Source organism: Pleurodeles waltl, chromosome 1_2, assembly GCF_031143425.1.
Source record: "Pleurodeles waltl isolate 20211129_DDA chromosome 1_2, aPleWal1.hap1.20221129, whole genome shotgun sequence".
NCBI lineage: Eukaryota > Metazoa > Chordata > Amphibia > Caudata > Salamandridae > Pleurodeles > Pleurodeles waltl.
The window spans coordinates 139,533,098-139,560,092 of record NC_090437.1 but is presented as its reverse complement, the minus strand read 5'-3'; the positions used below and the strand labels follow the sequence as shown (position 1 = coordinate 139,560,092).

Genomic DNA, 26,995 nt, shown 5'->3' with positions numbered 1-26,995 from the left:
GATGTACCATTTTTAGGACATACTTGTGATCTGGTCCCATGTTTCTTGCCAAAACCTGGTACTGGGTATGCATGTTGTATGCCTGTCCATTTCACACATGGCCTGACTGCAGAGGGTGACTTGCAAAAGAGTTAGAGGTGTGAGGAAGGGTATGTTTGGCTATATGCACTAACTTAATTGCTCACTTTACTTGCTTTGGCATGGGGCATGTGTACATGACTTTCTCCTCTTGTCTCTGTCATCTATGCAGGTCAGCACCCATCAGAAATAGGAGATCTGGCGTGCCATCGCCAAGAAAGTGGGGATTCTGGGGGTTAACAGCCGGTGGAGCACCCACTGCCCGTAAGACCGCTGGGGCCCTGCTAGGGATGTCGTCTTAAGGACGAAGGGGTGCCTAGAGGACCTTGATCCCCCCTAATGCCCTGCATATTGGCGGTGACCTACCCAGAGTTGGATGGGCATTTGAAGGCACCACAGCAGCCACAAGAGGGTGAGTAATGACTAAATTAATTTACATTCCTCAGCACGGTTGCTCAGTGTATGATGTGAAAGACTCTAAGCTGTAACAATGTGATAAGTGCAAAAGGTAAAATGCCTCCTGAGAAAACATAGACGTAGAGTCCTCAACATTGATACATAAGTGTGCACATTATATTGTGTATAGGGACATATTACTCACCTATGTCTTCCCTTCTGTACAGTAGCATATGATGATGCACAGATGACTGTCATGTGTGCGCCATTATACTGTTCTTAGTATCCTGCTGGTTGTTCCTTGTCACCTACAAATCTGTACTCCCAATATCCTGATCTTTGCCCTCCGTGCAACATTGAGTCTGACAAGTTGAGTACATGCCTTCTATTTCTGAGGTTTTCAAGGAGTGTCACCTTATTGTGAGGCTGTGATTTCAATCTGAGATTTCACATCCCATGCTTGCTGCACTTACTCAGATCTGTTAGGAGGTGTCCCAGTTGGTGGGCGGACTAAAACCTTGACATGTGTGCTGTTTTCTCAAAATGGACATCCTGAATGTACTAAACCATGACTAAACTCCTAGTGCAACCCCTATCATTAATATGAGAGCTCAGAATATTAATACCATGAACATGTTCTTTGGATGGTAAGTGGCTACACAGCAATTTCCTATTCCAATGTGTTGTGGGCATGTTAAATAGCCACATCATCTTGGTAATTGGTACAGTCTAAACTGTTTTTTTGCCAACATTATGTGTACATTGGTAGGGTCAGACATATATCAACATTGTGATGCAACTTCAACATACTTACTTTTGCTATTGTGGATATGTTATGTAGGCTTTTGGAATAGAATCCCATAATTTGTACTGACTGAATTGTGTTGCAGGTGTTGTATTTCACCATCACATGTTGTTGGATTGGCATGTGTAGTCAATCATTTGGCTAGCCTTAAGGTGTATGTCTCTATCATGTTAAGCTCATAAGTACGTTGTGGCATTGTAGTGTTCATATACAGATGTAATATTGCTCATGTCTGAAGTGTGGATAGTGATGTTGACACTTGGATAATGGACTATTGATGTTGCCACTCATCATGATAAGTTGTACTGTATGTCCGCCCCTATCAGTGACCATGACTTTGTTTACAGGTTGAGAATGACTTAGATGAGTAGCTCCACAATGTAGGGATCATCTTTTCCTACATAATTATTGTGACACGTGTTGCTGACTCTATGATACTTCAATTATTGAAAAGGCAGGTATAGTTGTTAATTGTTTGCAATTGTCAATTGTGGAGGTTGTGGACTCTGTGACATGAAATGTTTTTAGCTTGTATGCAACATGCGGTCATGTGTTTGGTACATAATGTGGTCCTTTCCTGGTACATGATATCATCTAAAAGTGTAGGTATGTGTAGTTTTTGTGCTTGGTTGTTGGTTGACTATGTTGACTATGTTGACTATGTTGCTGTGGATAGGGACTCAGATTCATGTTGGCAAGTCAGGTTGTCATGGAATGGTTATTGTGATAGCTCTACTGTTATGATGGTATAGTAGGTGTGGCAATAGGTGGCTTAGCTGGTGTGTGACATTGTAGTAATGTAGGAGTGTGGATGGTATGTAGTTGTGACATAATGGTGGCACTAACCTAGTTCTACCTGTTGGTGTAGTACAAGTGGTTGTAAAGTGATTGATATGTGCAGTGTGATGTTAGTGTTTCAAAAGAATATGGTGACCCTACCTCTCTTTCTGTTTTCCAGCATCAGCAGGTGAAGGAGACGGGGCACAGCTGAGTGGGAAAGCTGCTGGCTATGGTACCTCAAGTCATGATTCCACCGACTCCAAGGGACTCAGTGGCCTGGAGGGCGAGGGGAGTGCCACAGGGAGACAGGATCCACTTCTTCATCTTCAGAATCCTCCTCCAATGGACACTCTCTGGCAGTGGCGGACCCATCTGGGACCACCCCAGCACCATCTCTGTCTGCCAACCCCTTACTACCACTGCCCTCCCTGTAACTCCCCGCCCAGTTGACCATACCCATTCACCCAAGAGGATGAGCGTCTCCTTTGCTGCAGGCACATCTGCCTCAGCCCCCGTTAGCCCTACTGCCCTCAGTGAGGAGGCTATTGACCTCCTGAGGTCCATCTCTGTGGGTCAGTCGACCATTGTGAATGCCATCCAGTGACTGGCAACTCAAATGCAACAGAGTAATGCGTTCCTGGAGGGCATTCACGGTGCACTGGCTGGCCAGTCACCCTTTGTCTACTGTCCCCCCTCCACCTTCCTCTTCCCAATCCCAAACCCCTCTTCACAGAGCCAGCTAAAGCACGCAGACAGGCATGCATCCACCTCAACATTCAAGGGTAGCTCAGACAGACATAAGAACCACAAAACACACCACCAGGATGCACACAAGCAACATTCAGATGCACACACAGCAACAGTCGCAACCTGCCTTGACACCACCAGCATCACAGACAGCACACCTGACACACCCAAACCCTTTTGCTATGACCGTCCCAGTGTGTCAAAAAAAGCCTTCCTTTTGGAGTTTTCCCTTTCCCCTATTCTTCTCCCCCGTGAGACCCCTAAACGTTATGCTTCCCTACCTGAGTCCATCCCTTTCACCTTCAAGGCCTCCCCTGCCCCCTTGTAAGTACCCATGCTCCTCCCCCTGCCAAGAAGTCTACCCCTCCCAAAAAAAGCCAACCCTCCCCTAAGCCTAAACCTAAACGCCCTCCCAAGCCACATCCCAAAGGCCCCCTCCCAAACCTAAGCCCAACCGCCCCCTCAACCTTCCCCCCAGTAGTCCCTAAGGTGCCTGCCTGCTTGCCCCCTTGATGCCTCTACCTGTGGAGGCTACATGGCAGTCAGAAGTCAAATTCGGGGCACACATATGTGCACTGTGTGCATTTAAAACTGTAAAAACAGGACTGGTCTATTGCCTTTATTTTCCAAATTCTTAATAAATTCTCAATTGATAATATATTTACCACCAACCGGTTGTTGGTTTAGTGGTTACATCTTTGTCATGCTTTTCTTCTCCTAGTATGGAGTTGTTCCTTGCTGACATTGGTTGTGTGTCAGTTTTTGTGTGTGGTGCTTGTGCTGCCTGTATTGCTTTGGTCCCACAATGATAGTGCGTGTGTTGTGTAATGGGCATGTGTCTGTCCGACACATTTTGTTGTCATGCTATTGAGAGATGTTTGTGTTTACATGTGTTTGTTGTGTTGTGCGGCTTGGTGTGTTTTGACAGTGTGCATGTTTAGTGTATGGTATGAAAGTGATGATGTGCTGTGAGCGATGTGTTTGTCGATTGATCAGTTGTATGGTTGTGTGTGTTTGTTGCCTGTCGGTTGTAGGTTTTATTGTATGTGTACTGTGTCCTTGGATTGTCTATATAGTGAGTGCTTGCCAATGTATTGACGATGGTATGGTGGTGGTGTTGTTGTGATGTGTTGTGGTGTTGTGTGGTATTGTGTGTGACTGGGCCTGTGTTGTGTTTCTATGCGTATGTGTGTGTGTGCCACAGTGTGTGTACTGTGTACGTCTGAGTGTGTGTTTGGCTGTATTTGAGTGTGCATGTCAGTGTGTAAGAGTGTGATTGTCGCCCTCGCACCCCATTCCTGATGGTGTATTGTGTGCGTGTGTACATACACTGACAATATACAACAGTTACAGGTAAGTGTGTCTACTTACTATTGCTGTTGTTCTCATCGGTGAAGATTCAGTTGTCTTTGTGCGAGCAGGAGCAGCGGGATGACGTGTAGTTCTGGTTCCAGGGCAGCTTCGGTCACGGATGGCTTCCTGAATGTGAGTATCTCCTTTTATGCTGTTTCTTTCTGCCTGGGTTTTCGTGTTGGAGCGACCACTGTGGAAACACTGGCAGTGTGCTGCCTCCTAATCTGTCCTGCGGTATAGCAGGGTATCCACGGGCCTGCAGGTACCTTCTGTCGTCCGTTGCGGTCTGACCTCAGTGGTGGTGCCGGCGGTGCTTTGGCTGTATTTTGTTGAGAATCTCGCCATGATCATAATTTGGCTGTCTTTTCCGCCAGCCTGTTGGCGATATGACTGCCAACATGGTGGTCCTGAGACAGCCAAACTCGTAATGAGCCCCTATGTGTCTGTTCTTACAGTTCGTATTAAATTTGCAAGCTGTTACAGTTATGAAATAAGAGAAATCTGTTTTCTTTTCTAAGAGTGAAATCTTCGCCACCTTTTTAATACTACTATTTTACCAATATTCTCATATGTTAATGTGGTTACCAGATTATTGGAAAACAAAAGATGAGCACTAACTACTGCAGGTTAGGTGTGTTGTAAAAATGATGTTGCAGGAATCATAGACCTATAAACAGTGTAGTTCATTGATACATACTGGTACTTTCATTGCAATACAGTAAGTAAAACAGCCAGAGTGGCCGTCTTTATGCAGTTCATAACTGCCACCTCTTTCAGAAATACAGCTCCTTCAGTGCAGCATCGAAAGACAGATAAGGAACTGCTGTTGATGGAGGAACGATGAGGGAAACCCAGTGTTGAGAATGGGGGTAGTGTTGTGATAACCCCAATAATGAAATTGACGCCTAAAAATAACACTCGTTATTTTCACTTAGTATCCTGTTGCCGCATTTCCTGTATTCAGTTTCATAAGTATAGTGATGAAAAACAACTAGTATTATTACTCCAAGTCAAAGAAAATTGTTTTTGTAGTGGATGTGTAGGATTACCACAACGCGTCTCATTGTGTTTACCATGAGGACTTCGGCCAGTATTACTCTGAGAATTTAATTCATGTGGTTCCCCTTCTCCTGTGGATATTAATTTGATCTAACAATGCAGCCAAATTAATGTACGAGATCAGCTGCAACCACTTATATTTCGGCATTATAGATGAATTTCCATGGCTTAGGTATGTAAACAAATGCCAGCTATGAAATTGTAGACCCAGAAGTTTGACTATCTTTCCAACGTCTGTAAAGTGGAGGAGCACATTGTGGAAAAATACTGTTCTCACATATATCCTTGTGCAGAGAAGAAACTGAGGCCCATATTTATACTTTTTTTAGCGCAGCATTTGCGTCATTTTTTGACGCAAAAGGGGTGCTAAAAAAGTATAAATATGGGCCTGAATTTGTCAATTGATCTTCCAGGCCATTTATGCTGTTAGTAACATAGATTTATAGTTTTATATTAATCTTATACTGACCGTATATGAGCATAACCTTTTTATCTAGGGTCAGAGTTGGATTCATTCATCATTTGCTAACCAGTCTTAACGAAATTCACATGTGTCTCGGTGACAACCATTCCTCACAAACTATGATATACTTTCTGTTCTTTTATGATTTATTCAAACTTTCAAAACTCAGCTATCTCAAACCTGTGTTACAGGAATTACATTGCTCCAATTTCTGTGTTGCCTTTTTACATCTGCAAATGTTATTGTCAATTGTTATCAATTAAATGGACATGTTTAACATCTTATTGGTAAATTGTGACTTGATAGTTTCTTAACATGCTAAATAAATAAACTAATATTATTTTTCAATGCCGTGGTCACTAATCCACATTCCAACTAGCGTTTTAAGAGTTAGGGCTCTGGTTAGATTGTTTTTTTTATAAAACCTCTTTTCTTGCATAGAACTTTTCAACCCCAAGTTCTGGGAGTAATATGTGGTCTTCAGACTCTCAGGTAAGACTCTACTTTTACATATTTGAAACAATAATGCCGTATATATATATGTGTGTGTATGCGTGTATGTGTCTACATACATATGGATATGTATGTGGTATATTATAGTGCAGAAGCTGCCAAAAGGTAGTGGACACTGTAGAAGGTCAAGACCAAGCATACAGTGAACAGCTGATAGGGGAGGTAGCTGGGTTCTAGGAGCAGAACTGTATTATTATTGCACTAATCTGTAGTGTGTTTAAAAAGCTGCAGCTGCATTGGGGCGGTCCTGATGGATATGGCGATGTTGTTCCTGATCTTGGGTGCATAAATGGAAAAGGCCTGCTGCCTAGTGATGTATGTTTTACACTTCTCAATCTCTATTGAGGTTGTTTACTAGCTTTGGGTGTGGTAAGAGCCGCCAGAGCGGCAATTAGTCTGCATTATAAGCGGTGCTGCTTGCATGATGGCTTTGTAAATGATGCAACTGGTTTTGAAGATGGTGGAAGCTGGCAACAGGAGCTAATGGAGTTCAGTTAAGATGGGGTGATGTGATCATATGTCTTCATGGCCTTATAAGCTGTGATGTGACATGTAGGATTCCCATACGGGGAGCAAAGTGGAGTGTGAGAGACCATCAAGCACAGTGTTATCATCACCCTGATGCAAGACAATAAGGGCTTTAGCGGCAGTTCTTAATTCACTTTCTGGAAGAAACGGTTTCACTTTCAATTGACTTTTAATTCCATGAAATTTATGGCTCAAAGCTGCTCAAGGTCATGACATTGAGTCAGGTTTCTACCATTTCAAGCTTATTGTTCTTAGCAAGCACCAAGAATTTGTTCTTGGTTGGGGATTGGGGTTCAGGTAGGCACTGGGCACCAGGTCTAGATAAGGTGCAGGTAGTGTCTGAGGCATTAAGGCCCAAATTAATGCACACTTCCAAAATACAATTATATTTTGAAGTTTGCGCCGATTTTGCGTAAAAAAATACGCAAATGCGGTGCAAAAGAAGTTTAAATATGAGCCTGAATGTCTGAAGTTGAGGGGACTTTCAAGTAGAGCTGATTATCATCAGCATATTGGTGTTTTTTAAGCAATCTATACGTTGAAGTTGTAAGTGCTAGTGGTGGAACATTTGTGTGCTCTAATTTGAGGTCGATGAACCTTGTGATTCGTGCATACAGCACACCTAGGGAATCAGGAAACAATCGATCAACATTAATTAACAGTGTATCCAATTTGACTACACAGTGAAAACCCAAATCGGAAACAAAGTAAAGGGTTTTATTACAGATTAATACTCAAGTTCATGGAAACAAGTCTCAAAAACATACTGTAAAAATACAAAATCACCAAGGAGGTGAAAACAATTCAAACAAACTAACATAAGGTAGACAAGAAACTCCCTAATTGCAATGTAAAGCATTAAGAAAATAATTTGATGCAGAGTTCTGGAGTTCAGTGCCCCTGGATCAGCCAGGCCCGACAATGCTTCGCTCTTCCGAGATGGGCGCATTCAAGAAGGCCATAGGGAGTAAAAGCTGCCTTTTCAGGCCTCTTGTGCACCGACCTGTGCCGGGTGCAGTGCACACGGAGCAGGCCGGTGCACAAGAGGCCTGAAACAGCAGCTTTCACTGCCTACAGCCCTGGCCTGAACTCAGGCCAGGGCTGTAGGCAGCAAAAGCTGCAGTTTAAGTCCTTGTTTTTGCACCAGTGTGCACAAACAACAACAAAAGAGATGAGGACTTACCTGGGTCTTCCTGGGGGTCCTCCTCTTCTCATCATCGGATGGCGACGAGTCCTCTCAGCGGCTGTCTCTCTCCTCTGCTCCAGTGCATGCTGCAGCCCAGTAATGGGCTGCACAGCGCAACCGCAGACTGTCTGCGCTTGCATTGTGCAGCCAACATTGGGTTGCAGTGCACACCGGGTGAGCTCTGCTCTGCTTGTGGGGCTAGCAGAGTTTTTTGGACAACTCCACGCTCCAAGCTGAGCGAGGAGTTCCAAAAACTCCGTTAGCTCCACCAGCAGAGCAGGGCTCCCAGCACACCCATAATCTTTAACAGAATTAGTGTAAATTAAAGACATCTAACTAAAATAGCTATAGGCAAGTAGGAACTCTCCTAAAGAACCTAATCAATGAGTTGATATCCAAGTAGAGAACAGAAGGGCAGAAGTCAAAAACCAGGATAAAAAGGAATTTAAAGAATGTCATCTGGGGCAAAACAAAGCTAACCTCTGAGGTTACAAAACAAATAAAAAGCAAAGGTGTCAGCATTTCAAAATATCAGCCAAGAGTCTTCTTAAAACAATCAAGTGTAAGCCAAAACCACTCTCAGTAAAGCATGGGGAATCAGGAGTAAAGCCAAGGGTCTGTACCTCTTAAACACAAGGGAATCTGCTCTACAGTCAATTAGTGAAAATCCCAATTAAAGTAAAAAATCTATCTGGAAATGCATTTTTCGGTCACACTACTTCAGGCTGCACCTTCTCCCGTCACACGGTGAAACTTTGCAACAATTCCTCGCTTTTCTAATGCAGTCTTGGGAAGGTAGCTGTCCTTGCTCTCCTGTACAGCGCAACATGTAGTAAGTCACTTCTCCTCTCAATCTCTCCATGTACCTTTCCAAGGTTGCTTTCACAGACTCTATGAATAAAACAATAGCACATCTACTCCCAAATTAACATTATGTGAGAAGAACACATATAATAAAATTACATATTAGCAGAAAAAAGAAAAAAATGTTTTTCACGTTAAGGAAAATTCAGGCCTTGTCAAGCTAACCAAAGAAATACTTCAATGGCACATTTGATTTATGTTATACCGTGCTGCACTGTGCACAATTTAATTTCAACCTTCTGGAAATATCAGTTACTCTTATTCAGTCAGTTTCATGTTACAATTAATGTAAAATGAAATGAAATTGTTAACACATGTAATTGAATACAATAGGGAACAACATTTCTCATTGTTTATCAACAACAGTAGAGCACATTTTATGGAAAATGTTATTGTTTTAAAGGTGGCTCCTCTCTGATTTCAGAACTTTCTGTCACCGAAATGAGAGGAAAAAGTGTTTTTTTGGCCAAATTGTGAGATTTGCAAAGGATTCTGGGTAACAGAACCTGGTGAGATCCCCACAAGTCACCCCATCTTGGATTCCCCTAGGTGTTTAGTTTTTAAAAATGCACTGGTTTTCTAGGTTTTCCTAGGTGCCGGCTGAGCTAGAGGCCAAAATCCACAGCTAGGCACTTTGCAAAAAACAGCTCTGTTTTCTTTGTGAAAATGTACTGTGTCCATATTGTGTTTTGGGGCATTTCCTAACACTGGCGCTAGGCCTACCCCCACAAGTGAGGTACCATTTTTATCAGGAGACTTGGGGGAACGCTAGGTGGAAGGGAATTTGTGGCTTCTCTCTGATTCCAGAACTTTCTGTCAGCGAAATGAGAGGAAAAAGTGTTTTTCTGGCCAATTTGTGAGGTTTGCAAAGGATTCGGGGTAACAGAACCTGGTCAGAGCCCCACAAGTCACCCCATCTTGGATTCCCCAAAGTGTCTAATTTTGAAAAATGCACAGGTTTTCTAGGTTCCCCTTGGTGCCGGCTGAGCTAGAGGGCAAAACCCACAACTAGGCACTTTGCAAAAAACAGCTCTATTTTCGTTGTGAAAATGTGATGTGTCCACGTTGTGTTTTGGGTCATTTCCTGTTGCGGGCGCTAGGCCTACCCCCACAAGTGAGGTACTATTTTTATCGGGAGACTTGGGGGGGAATACTGGGTGGAAGAAAATGTGCGGCTCCTCTCTGATTCCAGAGCTTTCTGTCACCGAAATGAGAGGAAAAGGTGTTTTTTGGCCAAATATTGAGGTTACCAAAGGATTCTGGATAACAGAACCTGGTCAGAGCCCCACAAGTCACCCCATCTTGGATTCCCCTAGGTCTCTAGTTTTGAAAAATGCACAGGTTTTCTAGGTTTCCCTAGGTGCCGGCTAAGCTAGAGGCCAAAACACACAGCTTGAAAATTTACTGTGTCCATACTGTGTTTTGGGACATTTTCTGTTGCGGGCGCTGGGCCTACCCCCACACGTGAGGTACCATTCTTATTGGGAGACTGGGGGGAACGCTGGGTAGAAAGAAATTGGTGGCTCCTCTCTAAATCCTGAACTTTCTGTCACCGAAATGAGAGGAAAAGGTGTTTTTTTGGCCGAATTGTCAGGTTTGCAAAGGATTCTAGGTAACAGAACCTGGTCAGAGCCCCACAAGTCACCCCATCTTGGATTTTCCTAGGTGTCTAGTTTTTAAAACTGTGCAGGTTTGCTAGGTTTCCCTAGGTGCCGGCTGAGCTAGAGGCCAAAAACCACAGCTAGGCACTTTGCAAAAAAGAGCTGTGCTTTCTTTGTGAAAATATGATGTGTCCACGTTGTGTTTTGGGGCATTCCTTGTCGCGGGGGCTAGGCCTACCCCCACAAGTGAGGTACCATTTTTATCAGGAGAATTGGGTGAAAGCTGGGTGGAAGGGAATGTGTGGCTCCTCTCTGATTCCAGAACTTTCTTTCACCGAAATGAGAGGAAAAAGTGATTCTTTTGGCCAGATTGTGAGGTTTGCAAAGGATTCTGAGTGACAAAATCTGGTCAGAGCCCCACATGTCACCCTGTCTTGGATTCCATTAGGTGTCTAGTTGTCAAAACTGCACAGGTTTGCTAGGTTTCCCTAGGTGCCAGCTGAGCTAGAGGCCAAAATCCACAGCTAGGCACTTTGTAAAAAACAGCTCTGTTTTCTTTGTGAAAATGTACTGTGTCCACATTGTGTTTTGGGGCATTTCCTGTCGCGGGCGCTGGGCCTACCGCCACAAGTGAGGAACCATTTTTATCGGGAGACTTGGGGAAACACTGGGTGGAAGGAAATTTGTGGCTCCTCTCTGATTCCAGAACTTTCTCTCACCGAAATGAGAGGAAAAAGTGTTTTTTTGGCAATATTTGAAGTTTGTAAAGGATTCTGGGTAACAGAAATTGGTTAGAGCCCCACAAGTCACCCCATCTTTTATTCCCCTAGGTGTCTAGTTTTTTAAAATGCACAGGTTTGCTAGGTTTCCTTAGGTGCTGGCTGAGCTAGAGGCCAAAATCTACAGCTAGGCACTTTTTAAAAAAAACTGCTCTTTTTTCTTTGTGAAAATGTGGGTTGTCCACGTTGTGTTTTGGGGCATTTCTTCTTGTGGGAGCTAGGCCTACCCCCACAAGTGAGGTGCTATTTTTATTGGGAGACTTTGGGGAACGATGGGTGGAAGGAAATGTGTGGCTCCTCTCTGATTCCAGATCTTTATGTCACCGATATGAGAGGAAAAGGTGTTTTTTTGTGGCCAAATTGTGAGATTTGCAAAGGATTCTGGGTAACAGAACCTGGTCAGAGCCCCACAAGTCACCCTATCTTGGATTCCCCTAGGTGTCTAGTTTTCTAAAATACACAGGTTTGCTAGGTTTCCTTAGGTGCCGGCTGAGCTAGAGGCCAAAATCCACAGCTAGGCACTTTGCAAAAAACAGCTCTGTTTTCTTTGTTAAAATGTGATGTGTCCACGATGTGTTTTGGGTCATTTCCTGGCGCGGGCGCTAGGCCTACCCCACAAGTGAGGTACTATTTTTATCGGGAGACTTTGGGGAATGCTAGGTGGAAGGAAATTTGTGGCTCCTCTCTGATTCCAGAGCTTTCTGTCACCGAAATGAGAGGAAAGGGTTTTTTTTGGCCAAATATTGAGGTTTCCAAAGGATTCTGGATAACAGAACCTGGTCAGAGCCCCACAAGTCACCCCATCTTGGATTCCCCTAGGTCTCTAGTTTTGAAAACTGCACAGGGTTTCTTGGTTTCCCTAGGTGCCGGCTGAGCTAGAGGCCAAAATCCACAGCTAGGCACTTTGCAAAAAACAGCTCTCTTTTCTTTGTGAAAATGTACTGTGTCCATACTGTGTTTTGGGACATTTTCTGTTGCGGGCGCTAGGCCTACCCCCACAAGTGAGGTACCATTCTTATTGGGAGACTTGGAGGAACGCTGGGTGGAAATAAATTTGTGGCTCCTCTCTAAATCCTGAACTTTCTGTCACCGAAATGAGAGGAAAAGGTGTTTTTTTGGCCAAATTGTCAGGTTTGCAAATAATTTTAGGTAACAGAACCTGATCAGAGCCTCACAAATCACCCCATCTTGGATTCCCCTAGGTGTCTAGTTTTCAAAACTGCACCGGTTTGCTAGGTTTCCCTAGGTGCCAGCTGAGCTAGAGGCCAAAATCCACAGCTAGGCACTTTGCAAAAGCAGCTCTGTTTTCTTTGTGAAAATGTGCTGTGTCCACATTGTGTTTTGGGGCATTTCCTGTCGCGGGCGCTGCGCCTACCACCACAAGTGAGGAACCATTTTTATCGGGAGACTTGGGTAACGCTGGGAGGAAGGAAATTTGTGGCTCCTCTGTGATTCCAGAACTTTCTGTCACCGAAATGAGAGAAGAAAGTGTTTTTTTGGCCAAATTTGAGGTTTGCAAAGGATTCTGGGTAACAGAACTTGGTCAGAGTCCCACATGTCACTCCATCATGGATTCCCCTAGGTGTCTAGTTTTTAAAACTGTGCAGGTTTGCTAGGTTTCCCTAGGTGCCGGCTGAGCTAGAGGCCAAAATCCACAGCTAGGCACTTTGCAAAAAACAGCTCTATTTTCTTTGTGAAAATATGATGTGTCCACGTTGCGTTTTGGGGCATTTCTTGTCGCGGGTGCTAGGCCTACCCCCACAAGTGAGGTACCATTTTTATCAGGAGACCTGGGGGAATGCTGGGTGGAAGGGAATGTGTGGCTCCTCTCTGATTCCAGAACTTTCTATCACCGAAATGAGAGGAAAAAGTGTTTCTTTTGGCCAAATTGTGAGGTTTGCAAACGATTCAGGGTAACAGAATCACGTCAGAGCCCCACATGTCACCCCGTCTTGGATTCCCCTTGGTGTCTAGTTTCCAAAACTGCACAGGTTTGCTAGGTTTCCCTAGGTGCCAGCTGAGCTAGAGGCCAAAATCCACAGCTAGGCACTTTGCAAAAAACAGCTCTGTTTTCTTTGTGAAAATGTGCTGTGTCCACATTGTGTTTTGGGGCATTTCCTGTTGCGGGTGCTTCGCATACTGCCACAAGTGAGGAACCATTTTTATCGGGAGACTTGGGGAAACACTGGGTGGAAGGAAATTTGTGGCTCCTCTCTGATTCCAGAGCTTTCTGTCACCGAAATGAGAGGAAAAGGTGTTTTTTGGCCAAATATTGAGGTTTCCAAAGGATTCTGGATAACAGAACCTGGTCAGAGCCCCACGAGTCACCCCATCTTGGATTCCCCTAGGTCTCTAGTTTTGAAAAATGCACAGGGTTTCTAATAATAATCTTTATTGTTTAGTTAATAAAAACCATAACAATCATCTCATAATACAACATGTTTAAAGATAAAACATCTCTAAAATTCAGTAAATTCCTTGGCCATGAAACCATGTGAGGATCTAAAATTAGTTTCTTAGTTCTAAGATGCAAAAAAGTGCGTGATTAAGTATGCATCCCGGATGGCAGGTTTACGTCTTTGGTGTGTGCAGTCAAGAATGTGATAAATTTTCATATTGATTGTGCATCATTAGGATCAAACATTGACATCACCGCTGACCGACAGGAACGAGTCCCATTTCTCATAAAAAGCGGTTTTAATAGTTGTCTGCGGGCTTCTTTTAAGGCTGGACAAATACAAATCAAGTGAACCATATCTTCTTTTGGGCCTTTGCATAGCCTCCAGGAAGTCTCTCCTCTATTCTTCCACGATGGTTGATCCGCTCTAGCAGGAGATGCTCCCAAACGCAGAGTCAAGAAGCAATGCTTGATGTGAAGTGCGAAGGTTTCGGCCAGGTATTGTGATGGGCCATGGTAGTATAAGTGGGCATTAGCAGCCAGGCGTGTGAGCGTTGCGCAAGTTTAGCTTTATCATCTAGAAAAGATTGGATACTTATTTCCTTTTTTATCGCTCGACACAAAAGGGAATACAACATGTTGGACTCCCATAGGTACTTTGTTTTCGTCTCTTGCAAGGAGTTGTTCAGGTATCTGTTGTATACTGAATTAGGATTGCCATTTACTGAACTCCATAGTGCTGCTACTAGCGGGCTGACAGTGTTTTTACTTATTTTGTACCAGATCTATATTGTGTGGGCCTTCCTGTCGAGCTGCTGTTGTGTTAGACCAAATTCCAGCCTTATCTGTGCAGGGGAAGCAGAGCGATGAAGATTGAAAACTTGCTTATAGATTTTTATTTGCTGCCTTTCCAGAAGGCTAGCATCTTTCCCGTATTGGGCTGTGCTTCCGTATGTAATTACTGGAAGGAATTTAGCCGACATTACCGACATTAGTGGTTTATATGATGGGCCTTTTAATCTTTTAGCAAGAGTGCAGAAAGCGAACGCCAAGGCTTTGGACTTCTGTAGAATATACTGATTTTGCGGCACAAAATTGATCTTATTGTCTACTGTAAGTCCAAGATATTTGTAGCTACAGATCGTATCGAGAGTGAAACCGTTCAATTTTATTTTGTTTGCAGGATTCAAAGAGCAGCCTATTGACATTGTTTTTGTCTTTGAATTGTTAACCTCTAGTTTGTTTGTCTTTGCAAATTCGCCCAAAGCAGTAACCATTCATTGCAACCCTATTTTTGTGTGGCTTAACAGAACAATGTCATCAGCATACGATAGATGTGTTATAGCCAGACTTCCCATCCTTGGAGAATGCGAGTTGGTTGCATCTAGTTTTGCAGAGAGATCTGCCATGAAGAGGTTGAAGAGGTGCGGGGCCAACACGCAGCCTTGCTTTAATCCTATATTTGTTGGTATTCTCCTGGAAACTTTTGAGCCGTCTGCTACCTTGATTCGTACCTAAGTTTTGTCATACAGCAATTCTATACACCTCAAAATGCGTTCTTGCAAACCCCAACTCTGTAGTTTGTTCCAGAGAATTGCTCTGTCCACACAATCAAATGCACTTTTGAAATCCACAAAACATATGTGTAAATTTTTCTTTAAGCACTTTGCTCGATTGGCTATATCTCCTAGCGCAAGAATGTTGGTCACTGTGCCGTAGCCCTTCCGGAAACCAGTTTGATTCATAGGGACCAAGTTATTTAAATTAGACCAGGTGAGCAGGTCTGCTAGGATTAAAGAGGCAAAGTATTTGGCCTCACTGTCAATTAGAGCTATCAGCCTATAGCTAGCTGGGTTTGCCCTGCTGCCTCCTTTGTATATAGGATTAATGATGGCTCCTTTCTAACTATCAGGAATGGTACTGTTACGTTCGACTTCAGCATATAATATTGACAGAGTGGCTGATAATCGAGATCCGCCTTAAATATGGCTTGGGGGAGACCATTAGGGCCGGGAGCCCCGTCCATACGGCTTCTTCTGATCACCTGGGCTACTTTATTGGCACTGAATCTCATATCACTCTGAGGAACGTCTGTAGGTTTTAGCGAAGCCTTCAGTTGCTGATTTTCTACAGGAGGGGTTGGTTTAAAAAAGATGTCTAACAGGTAATCCACCCATTTATCTTCTGAAATTGAAGTACAGTTTATTACTCTTGCTTTTCGGTCTATTTCATTCACTAACATCCAGAATTCTCTATTATTAGCCTTTCTTAAGTTGAAGAGTAATTTGATCCAGAAATCATCCTCTTTTTAGGTTCGTATTTGCCATAGCTGTTTCTTATAATTTTTCCGAAGGGTTTTTATTTGGGCACATAAAGATTCTGTAGGAGGTTTATCTTTTGTGGATCTGAGTTTACGTCTCAGATCCTTTCTTAATTCTAAGATATTTGGTGACATAGTTAGTGGCCTCCGGTTATGATTTGGTGCTTGACGCCTGGCCGAGCCAAGTGATGGTACTAACTGTAGAAAGCTGGCCCACACTTCCCCAGCTGAGAGATCTTGGCATGCTGTTGATTGAAGCAGGGTTTTTATATTTTTGCACAGCTGTGGTAAAGAGGACTCCGTCCAAAACAAGCGGTTTAGATTGACAGAAGTTACTGTACCTAATTCATTTATGGCTGGAAGAAAACACAGAGTGTTCCAAGCCAATTCTATGTGCTGAAGCGAATGGTCACTGTGAAGAGTAGGTATGATTTTGAATTTTTTAACATGTGCCAGTAGGGGAAGAGAGACGGCAGTATAGTCAATTGTAGTTGCAGATTTTGCACTATGATGAGTAAAGCTGGGTGGGACATCACCTTTCACCCTGCCTTTTAGCACCCTCATACTCAGATGTTCTAAGGCCTTGACCAATTGCTTGTCCCTTATATCCAGTTTCATCTGTATTGATGCTAACTGTGGTAGCACTGACCAAATTGCGTTTTCTGCTGCCAATTGCTCATCCGGTTCTGGAGTATATATCAGGTTGCTATTAAAGTCGCCTGTTACTAAGATGTCCCATGCTGGATTAGCGCACCGTATCTCTTCTACCTTTTGTAGTAACTTCTCGAAGAGAAGTACGTTGCGATGTTTCCGCGGATGGGCGTAGACATTAAAGATAATTAGTGGAGCGTGACGGTTGAAACTAAAATTGATTTTTATTGCCTGTAAGTCCGTTGATGAGAAGGCCAGCTGTTCTGTTGTGACCTGAAGTGCCCTAGAGATGTATGTGGCTAGACCACTGCTTGCCCTGCCTGATTTGTTTGATTTTTCAGCTCCAACGTGGTGTAGAGAATAGCCTCCTAGTTCTATCGGGTCTACCAGCCATGTTTCTTGCAGCACTATTATCGAGTAATTGCAACTGGACATTGCTGTAAATCCTTCTGTAATAATTGCTTTTGCTCCCGCAATGTTCTAGGACATAATAGTAACGGTCGGCCTTTGATCTGTATCTGGTGCATTACGTATGGTGGGTCAATTACTTCTCCTTGAATTTAGGTTACGTGCCATCCATCTCCATTCGTCTTGTACTCCATTCCCTACAACTAGGGGGTCAATAGAGGTATTTGAGTCCTTTTCCCGCCATTTGGATTGAAGCTGTTCCACTTCCCCGACGTCCGGGCCCCATCCGCGCTTGCGGGCCTGTGATTCAGTTTTTTTAATTGGTTCATTTTTCAGATTTAACAATAGGGGAAAAGGATAACGTGGGTTGGTTGGTTGTGATAGCCGTATACCCCAGTTTTCAAACTGTTGCTTAACTGCCATAATTAAAGCAGCAATTTCGCTTGTTCTCCACATAGTCAGAGTTTGCTCCCGGTCATTCTGAGTGCTGTTGGAGAGGAATTTCATTGATATTAAATCTGGGGACATAATTTTCTTAGTTGAAGGAAGCTCTGACAAAAGCCTCAGAATGTTGCCCCTGTTCAGGCTATCTTGTTGGCCGCGTGAGTCATAATCTGGGGTTAGAATGACCTGCCTTGATTCCCTATAATTTTCAATAACATGACTAGATTGGAAATGTTCTATAATTCTGTGTGGCATAGGCCTGTTCCATTGACCATCTTCCGACTTGTTTCTACTTGGGGCCCTTTTGAGCGTGCATGATTGTTTGCTTAAAAAGGCTTTGTTTTCAAGGTCTGTTGCGGCTATTTGAGTATTTTGAATCGTTACTTTTGTCTTTATTCGTCCATCATGATGAGTAGTTGCGACCTCCCTAGAAGGATATTTGAGATTTAGGGTCAGTGACAGGTGTGTTTCTCTGGTGCGAGGATTGAGTCTGGACTGCGAGTCGTCTGCTAAAGGAGTGAATGTATTGTTCTTTGTGCCTGCGGGGATTACTATAACCTGCCCCGCACTGACCTGGGCGGACGATCTTTGCCTGGAAGATGTTTTTAGACTCGACAAGATGCCCTGGTTCTTGTCCGGAGGGGTTATTGTAGATAGTGAGGAAGTGGCTTGTGCGACAGCTGCATAGGAGGGTGGTTCTGGTGGAATCTTCACTGGTAATTGGGCATCTAAAGGGATCTCAGATTTATCCTTGTAGATGCAATTTCCTGCCCTTAGGTCTCCCTGACAAGGAGCTGCCAACCTCGTGGCCAATGCATGCCCGTTCAATTGGTCTTGGGATGTTGGGTGTGGCATGTTATATTTGAGCGACATTGGCGAGTCAGTAGGTAGATGTTCTCCAGTGAATTGTTGTTCTGGACTGGTGACTACCCCCTCCCTTATGGCTTTGAAGCTATTTGAGATTTGCATGCTGCTTGCGGTACCTAAAGCTCGATTTTGCGGTTGCCGAAGCGTTGAAAATATGGGATATAGATTGTCATTAATAGCTTTGGCACATGTTTGTTTCCTTGCCTTTCTTGCTCGCTTTTTTTGTCTCTTTGTTAGGGGTTTCAGTGCTGGAGCTGGCTGTTCAATTATACTCTCCAAATTGGTAGATGCGGTTTGTTCCGACTGTGAAGATCTATCTGATCCGTCTGTGACCACTGGGTTAATGCACTAAATGTTTGCATCTTTTTTTGCTCGGCTGCTTACCCCAAAGACTGGTGTCTTTTGAGATGTATCTTGGTTCCTGGAGATGGCCTCATAGGCTTTCCTTGCTTTAACTTCCTGCAGAATCTCTACTAAGACTTGTGGTAATGTACACAGTTTATCTAATATTGGGCCACAATTACAAGGAAAATGCTGTTGGTTGCAATTTTGTTCAGTTGGACGAATGGCCAGCGAGTCCAGTTTGTGATTGATGCCAGCTATGCATGTGGCCATTACCTTCATTAGATCCATTTGCAAGTCTAATTTATCTGATTGCATGTTAAGAACCGCTGTTGAAGTATGTAGAGCATTCAGCAATGAGGTGTGTAGTCGCGTTAGATCTCCTATTTCACAAGTAGGGTACCCTGCGTGAGTGGAATTTTTTAATAGAATTTCCCTGTTAATGGATTCTGACGGGATATTATTGGAAGGTGAAGCAGTCGAGTTGTTTTTTACCATTAATTCCTCAAGTGATTGTGTTTTGGACATATCGCTAGAAATTTCAGTAATAGAGTTAAAAGTTCTTTCTTGTTGGTGCGTAGTAATACTGTTTTTAATGCTTCCTACCATCAGAGGATAGCTTGACTGCTGGTCCTTAGGATTCACTAGATCAAAAGTTTTTAAGTCCAGCGCTTCTCCCACGTCTTTGTTATTTGTTATAGAGAGCGACTGTAACCAGGAATCTTCCAACCCTCTAATTACTTCGGAACCAATGTCCAGTCTCTCATTGTTCCCCGGGTGTTGAAATTTGACCGTGGGATTGGGGTCGATTGTTGGTGGGTTTTCACATACCCAGTGTCATTATATACCTCTGTCGCATTACCCGTAGAGATTGGAAGCTCAGAGTAACTTGGGTTGCCCGTTAAAACCTGTAGATGAGCACCTGGAGAAGTGTCCTGCTCCTGGACATGTACCTGAGCCATAGTCACGATTCTACTTGCTTGCAAAATTTTGTGCGCTATTGGGCTACTTAAGTAACTGAAGTTGATTTGTTGCCCTTGGAGCAGGGGATCACTAACCTCTATAGGAGCTTGGTCCTTTGATGTTTCCTGACAGGGGAGGGCTACCCCTAATTGTTGTGTCGGGTTTGTTAACAGCTCGGGCCCCAGCTGCCCCGTGATCAGAGGTTGTGGAATCAGTGGGGTTGGAAGGCCCACGTCGGTGTCGGGATTTGAGAAGAAAGCCGCCGCTGGATCTCTCAAAAAGTCTGCCTTGTTAGTGAGTCCTGTTTGTTTGAAGTAGAGATGGAAAGGAGTGAGGGGCGTTACCAGCTGATCCTGTCTGCTACTTTGCGGACTTGGCGCTGAGTGCTTCGCTGAGCACTTTCCCTTCCCTTGAGCCCTCCTTTGGGGTTTTAAAGGTTTGACTTTGCCCTCTGCTAGAGTCCTGAGTCGCCACGCTCTCATGGTGGCTATCTCTTGGCCCGGATTGGTGAAAGAGAAGCGCAATTTGCTTTTTCCTGATGTTTAGGATTGCTGGATTACAGTGGCTTACAGCGGCAGGTGAGCGGGGCACCTGGGGGATTCACAAGCCGCACTACATCTTCTGCTTAGGTAATAGTAAGTGAAGTTGTACACGCGACGACGTACAGCAGTGGGCTGAGTGTCCAAGGGCTGAATGTTCGTAAATTTCGTAAGTGAGGAGGTAGGTGAGGAGCGAGGTGCAGTTGGGAGGTGCGGTGGGTAAGGGGGGCACACAGGGCCCACAAGCTGCACCCAGAACTGGCTGGGCCGCATCCGTGTGGCCCTGGTGCACTCACCCGCTGCTGTGACTGACACAGCTGCGCTCACCCTGCCTCTCTCAGTAGCCTACATGGCAACAGCAATGGCCGCAACGGCAGCAGATGCCCTCGTCCACGTCTACAGCTGCGCCATTGTTAGCGCGTCAGCTCCGTCTCGCTCGCTCCGTCTCACTCAGTGCGTCACTCTGTCTCGGTCATATTAAAGTATGTTTCCAACACATCAGTATACGGTAACCACCAGTCTGCTACGTCCACGTTCCGTAAGATCAACAGGGTTTCTAGGTTTTCCTAGGTGCCAGCTGAGCTAGAGGCCAAAATCCACAACTAGCCACTTTGCAAAAAACAGCTCTCTTTTCTTTGTGAAAATGTACTGTGTCCATACTGTGTTTTGGGGCATTTACTGTTGCGGGTGCTAGGCGAACCCCCACAAGTGAGGTACCATTTTTATCTGCAGACTTGGGGGAACGCTGGGTAGAAATAAATTTGTGTCTCCTCTCTGATTCCAGAACTTTGTGTCACCGAAATTAGAGGAAAAAGTGTTTTTCTGGCCAAATTGTGAGGTTTGCAAAGGATTCTAGGTAACAGAACCTGGTCAGAGTCCCACAAGTCACCCCATCTTGGATTCCTCTAGGTGTCTAGTTTTTAAAACTGTTCAGGTTTGCTAGGTTTCCCCAGGTGCCGGCTGAGCTAGAGGCCAAAATCCACAGCTAGGCACTTTGCAAAAAAGAGCTCTGTTTTCTTTGTGAAAATATGATGTGTCCACGTTGTGTTTTGGGGCATATCCTGTGGCGGGCGCTAGGCCTACCCCCACAAGTGAGGTACCATTTTTATTGGGAGACTTGGGGGAATGCTTGGTGGAAGGAAATGTGTGGCTCCTCTCTGATTCCAGAACTTTCTGTCACAGAAATGAGAGGAAAAAGTGTTTTTTTGGCCAAATTGTGAGATTTGCAAAGGATTCTGGGTAACAGAACCTAGTCAGAGCCCCACAAGTCACCCCATCTTGGATTCCTCTAGGTGTCTAGTTTTCATAACTGCACAGGTTTGCTAGGTTTCCCTAGGTGCCGGCTGAGCTAGAGGGCAAAATCCACAGCTAGGCACTTTGCGAAAAACAGCTCAGTTTTCTTTGTGAAAAAATGGGCTGTGTCCACATTGTGTTTTGGGGCATTTCCTGTCGTGGGAACTGGGTCTACTGCCACAAGTGAAGTACCATTTTTATCGGGAGACTTGAGGAAACACTGGGTGGAAGGACATTTGTGGCTCCTCTCTGATTCCAGAACTTTCTGTCATCGAAATGAGAGGAAAAAGTGTTTTTTGGGCCAAATTTTGAGGTTTGTAAAGGATTTTGGGTAACAGAACCTGGTTAGAGCCCCACACATCACCCTATCTTGGATTCCCCTAGGTGTCTAGTTTTCAAAAATGCACAGGTTTGCTAGGTTTCCTTAGGAGCCGGCTGAGCTAGATGCCAAAATCCAAGGCTAGACACTTTTAAAAAAAGAGCTCTTTTTTCTATGTGAAAATGTGATGGTTCCACGTTGTGTTTTGGGGCATTTCCTGTTGCGGGAGCTAGGCCTACCCCAACAAGTGAGGTACCATTTTTGTCAGGAGACTTTGCGGAACGCTGGGTGGAAGGCAATTTGTGGCTCTACTCTGATTCCAGAACTTTATGTCACCGAAATGAGAGGAAAAAGTGTTTTTTTTGGCCAACTTTAGAGGTTTGCAAAGGATTCTGGGTAACAGAACCTGGTGAGAGCCCCACAACTCACCCCATCTTGGATTCCCCTAGGTGTTTAGTTTTTAAAAATGCACTGGTTTGCTAGGTTTTCCTAGATGCCGGCTGAGCTAGAGGCCAAAATCCACAGGTAAGCACTTTGCAAAAAACAGCTCTGTTTTCTTTGTGAAAATGTACTGTGTCCATATGGTGTTTTGGGGCATTTCCTGTCACTGGCATTAGGCCTACCCCCACAAGTGAGGTACCATTTTTATCGTGAGGCTTGGGGAAACGCTAGGTGGAAGGGAATTTGTGGCTCCTCTCTGATTCCAGAACTTTCCGTCACCGAAATGAGAGGAAAAAGTGTTTATCTGGCCAAATTGTGAGGTTTGCAAAGGATTCTGGGTAACAGAACCTAGTCAGAGCCACACAAGTCACCCCATCTTGGATTCCCCGAGGTGTCTAATTTTGAAAAATGCACAGGTTTTCTAGGTTTCCCTTGGTGCCAGCTGAGCTAGAGGCCAAAACCCATAGCTAGGCACTTTGCAAAAAACAGCTCTGTTTTCTTTGTGAAAATGTGATGTGTCCACGTTGTGTTTTGGGGCATTTCCTGTCGCAGGCGCTAGGCCTAACCCCACAAGTGAGGTAATATTTTTATCGGGAGACTTTGCGGAACGCTGGGTGGAAGGCTATTTGTGGCTCTTCTCTGATTCCAGAACTTTATGTCACCGTAATGAGAGGAAAAAGTGTTTTTTTTGGCCAACGTTTGAGGTTTGCAAAGGATTCTGGGTAACAGAACCTGGTGAGAGCCCCAAAGGTCACCCCATCTTGTATTCCCCTAGGTGTCTAGTTTTCAAAACTGCGCAGGTTTGCTAGGTTTCCCTAGCTGTTGGCTGAGCTAGAGGCCAAAATCCACACTTAATCACTTTTCAAAAAACAGCTCTGTTTTCTTTGAGAAAATGTATTGTGTCCATATTGTGTTTTGGGGCATTTCCTGTCACGGGCGCTAGGCCTACCCCCACAAGTGAGGTACCATTTTTATCGGGAGACTTGGGGGAATGCTTGGTGGAAGGAAATGTGTGGCTCCTCTCTGATTCCAGAACTTTCTGTCACAGAAATGAGAGGAAAAAGTGTTTTTTTGGCCAAATTGTGAGATTTGCAAAGGATTCTGGGTAACAGAACCTAGTCAGAGCCCCACAAGTCACCCCATCTTGGATTCCTCTAAGTGTCTAGTTTTCATAACTGCACAGGTTTGCTAGGTTTCCCTAGGTGCCGGCTGAGCTAGAGGGCAAAATCCACAGCTAGGCACTTTGCGAAAAACAGCTCAGTTTTCTTTGTGAAAAAATGGGCTGTGTCCACATTGTGTTTTGGGGCATTTCCTGTCGTGGGCACTGGGTCTACCGCCACAAGTGAGGTACCATTTTTATCGGGAGACTTGGGGAAACACTGGGTGGAAGGACATTTGTGGCTCCTCTCTGATTCCAGAAATTTCTGTCATCGAAATGAGAGGAAAAAGTGTTTTTTTGGCCAAATTTTGAGGTTTGTAAATGATTTTGGGTAACAGAACCTGGTTAGAGCCCCACACGTCAACCTATCTTGGATTCCCCTAGGTGTCTAGTTTTCAAAAATGCACAGGTTTGCTAGGTTTCCTTAGGAGCCGGCTGAGCTAGATGCCAAAATCCAAGGCTAGACACTTTTAAAAAAAGAGCTCTTTTTTCTTTGTGAAAATGTGATGGTTCCACGTTGTGTTTTGGGGCATTTCCTGTTGCGGGAGCTAGGCCTACCCCAACAAGTGAGGTGCCATTTTTGTCAGGAGACTTTGCGGAACGCTGGGTGGAAGGCAATTTGTGGCTCTTCTCTGATTCCAGAACTTTATGTCACCGAAATGAGAGGAAAAAGTGTTTTTTTGGCCAACTTTAGAGGTTTGCAAAGGATTCTGGGTAACAGAACCTGGTGAGAGCCCCACAACTCACCCCATCTTGGATTCCCCTAGGTGTTTAGTTTTTAAAAATGCACTGGTTTGCTAGGTTTTCCTAGCTGCCGGCTGAGCTAGAGGCCAAAATCCACAGCTAGGCACTTTGCAAAAAACAGCTCTGTTTTCTTTGTGAAAATGTACTGTGTCCATATTGTGTTTTGGGGCATTTCCTGTCACGGGTGTTAGGCCTACCCCCACAAGTGAGGTACCATTTTTATCGGGAGGCTTGGGGAAACGCTAGGTGGAAGGGAATTTGTGGCTCCTCTCTGATTCCAGAACTTTCCGTCACCGAAATGAGAGGAAAAAGTGTTTTTCTGGCCAAATTGTGAGGTTTGCAAAGGATTCTGGGTAACAGAACCTGGTCAGAGCCACACAAGTCACCCCATCTTGGATTCCCCGAGGTGTCTAATTTTGAAAAATGCACAGGTTTTCTAGGTTTCCCTTGGTGCCAGCTGAGCTAGAGGCCAAAACCCATAGCTAGGCACTTTGCAAAAAACAGCTCTGTTTTCTTTGTGAAAATGTGATGTGTCCATGTTGTGTTTTGGGGCATTTCCTGTCGCAGGCACTAGGCCTACCCCCACAAGTGAGGTACTATTTTTATCGGGAGCCTTGGGGGAATGCTGGGTGGAAGGAAATTTGTGGCTCCTCTGTGATTCTAGAGCTTACTGCACCGAAATGAGAGGAAAAGGTGTTTTTTGACCAAATATTGAGGTTTCAAAAGGATTCTGGATAACAGAAACTGGTCAGAGCCCCACAAGTCACCCCATCTCAGATTCCCCTAGGTCTTTAGTTTTGAATAATGCACAATTTTTCTAGGTTTCCCTAGGTGCCGGCTGAGCTAGAGGCCAAAACCCACAGCTAGGCACTTTGCAAAAAACAGCTCTGTTTTCTTTGAGAAAATGTACTGTTTTCATATTATGTTTTCGGCCATTTCCTGTTGCAGACGCTAGGCCTACCCCACAAGTGAGGTACAATTTTTATTGGGAGACTTGGGGGAACGCTCAGTGGAAGGAAATTTGTGGCTCCACTCTGATTCTAGAGCTTTCTGTAACAGAAAAGAGACGAAAAGGTGTTTTTTTGGCCAAATATTGAGGTTTGCAAAGGATTCTGGGTAACAGGACCTGGTCAGAGCCCCACAAGTCACCCCATCTTGGATTCCCCGAGGTGTCTAATTTTGAAAAATGCACAGGTTTTCTAGGTTTCCCCAGGTGCCGCCTGAGCTAGAGGCCAAAACCCACAGCTAGGCACTTTGCAAAAAACAGCTCTGTTTTCTTTGTGAAAATGTACTGTGTCCATATTGTGTTTTGGGGCATTTCCTGTTGCGGGCGCTAGGCCTACCCCACAAGTGAGGTACCATTTTTATATCGGGAGACTTGAGGGAACACTCGATGGAAGGAAATGTGTGGCTCCTCTCTGATTCTAGAGCTTCCTTTCACCGAAATGAGACGAAAAGGTGGTTTTGTTTGGCCAAATATTGAGGTTTCCAAAGGATTCTGGATAACAGAACCTGGTCAGAGCCCCACAAGTCACCCCATCTTGGATTCCCCTAGGTGTTTAGTTTTCAAAACTGCACAGGTTTTCTAGGTTTCCCTAGGTGTCGGCTGAGCTAGAGGCCAAAATCCACAGCTAGGCACTTTGCAAAAAACAGCTCTGTTTTCTTTGTGAAAATGTACTGTGTCCATATTATGTTTTCGGGCATTTCCTGTCACGGGCGCTAGGCCTACCCAACAAGTGAGGTGCCATTTTTATCGGGAGGCTTGGGGGAACGCTAGGTGGAAGCGAATTTGTGGCTCCTCTCTGATTCCAGAACTTTCTGTCACCGAAATGAGAGGGAAAAGTGTTTTTCTGGCCAAATTGTGAGGTTTGCAAAGGATTCTGGGTAACAGAACCTGGTCAGAGCCCCACAAGTCACCCCATCTTGGATTCCCCGAGGTGTCTAATTTTGAAAAATGCACAGGTTATCTAGGTTTCCCTTGGTGCCGGCTGAGCTAGAGGCCAAAACCCATAGCTAGGCACTTTGCAAAAAACAGCTCTGTTTTCTTTGTGAAGATGTGATGTGTCCACGTTGTGTTTTGGGGCATTTCCTGTCGCGGGCTCTACGCCTACCCCCACAAGTGAGGTACTATTTGTATCTGGAGAATTGGGGGAATGCTGGGTGGAAGGAAATTTGTGGCTCCTCTCTGATTCCAGAACTTACTGTCACCGAAATGAGAGGAAAAAGTGTTTTTTTGGCTAACTTTTGAGGTTTCAAAAGGATTGTGGATAACAGAACCTGGTCAGAGCCCCACATGTCGCCCCATCTTGGATTCCCCTAGGTGTTTAGTTTTTAAAAATGCACAGGTTTTCTAGGTTTCCCTAGGTGCCGGCTGAGCTAGAGGCCAAAACCCACAGCTAGGCACTTTGCAAAAAACAGCTCTCTTTTCTTTGGGAAAATGTACTGTGTCCATACTGTGTTTTGGGACATTTTCTGTTGCGGGTGCTAGGCCTACCCCCACAAGTGAGGTACCATTCTTATTCGGAGACCTGGGGGAACACTGGGTGGGAAGAAATTTGTGGCTCCTCTCTAAATCCTGAACTTTCTGTCACTGAAATGAGAGGAAAAGGTGTTTTTTTGGCCACATTTTGAGGTTTGCAAAGGATTCTGGGTAGCAGAACCTGGTCAGAGCCCCACAAGTCACCTCATCTTGGATTCCCCTAGGTGTCTAGTTTTCAAAACTGCGCAGGTTTGCTAGGTTTCCCTAGGTGTCGGCTGAGCTCGAGGCCAAAATCCACAGCTAGGCACTTTGCAAAAAACAGCTCTGTTTTCTTTGTCAAAATGTACTGTGTCCATATTGTGTTTTCGGACATTTCCTGTCGCGGACGCTAGGCCTACCCCACAAGTGAGGTACCATTTTTATCGGGAGACTTGGGGGAACGCTCGGTGGATGGAAATTTGTGGCTCCTCTCTGAT

General features: G+C 44.6%; 1 protein-coding gene across 10 annotated transcripts in view; it reads left to right on the top strand.

Moving 5' to 3' along the window:
- LOC138297861 (uncharacterized) overlaps positions 1–26,995 on the top strand; it is a 1,048,787-nt gene that overhangs the window by 432,246 nt on the left and 589,546 nt on the right. For 9 of the 10 annotated variants that reach the window (XR_011204470.1, XR_011204464.1, XM_069236838.1 and 6 more), the window contains one exon: positions 6,123–6,173. The exons of the other annotated variant lie outside the window; for it this stretch is intronic. Coding sequence is in view for 7 of the 9 variants with exons in the window: in XM_069236838.1 (XP_069092939.1) it covers positions 6,123–6,173 (51 nt within the window). In the remaining 2 variants the exon portion in view is untranslated. The remainder of the gene's footprint in view (positions 1–6,122; positions 6,174–26,995) is intronic. 10 annotated transcript variants of the gene reach the window in all.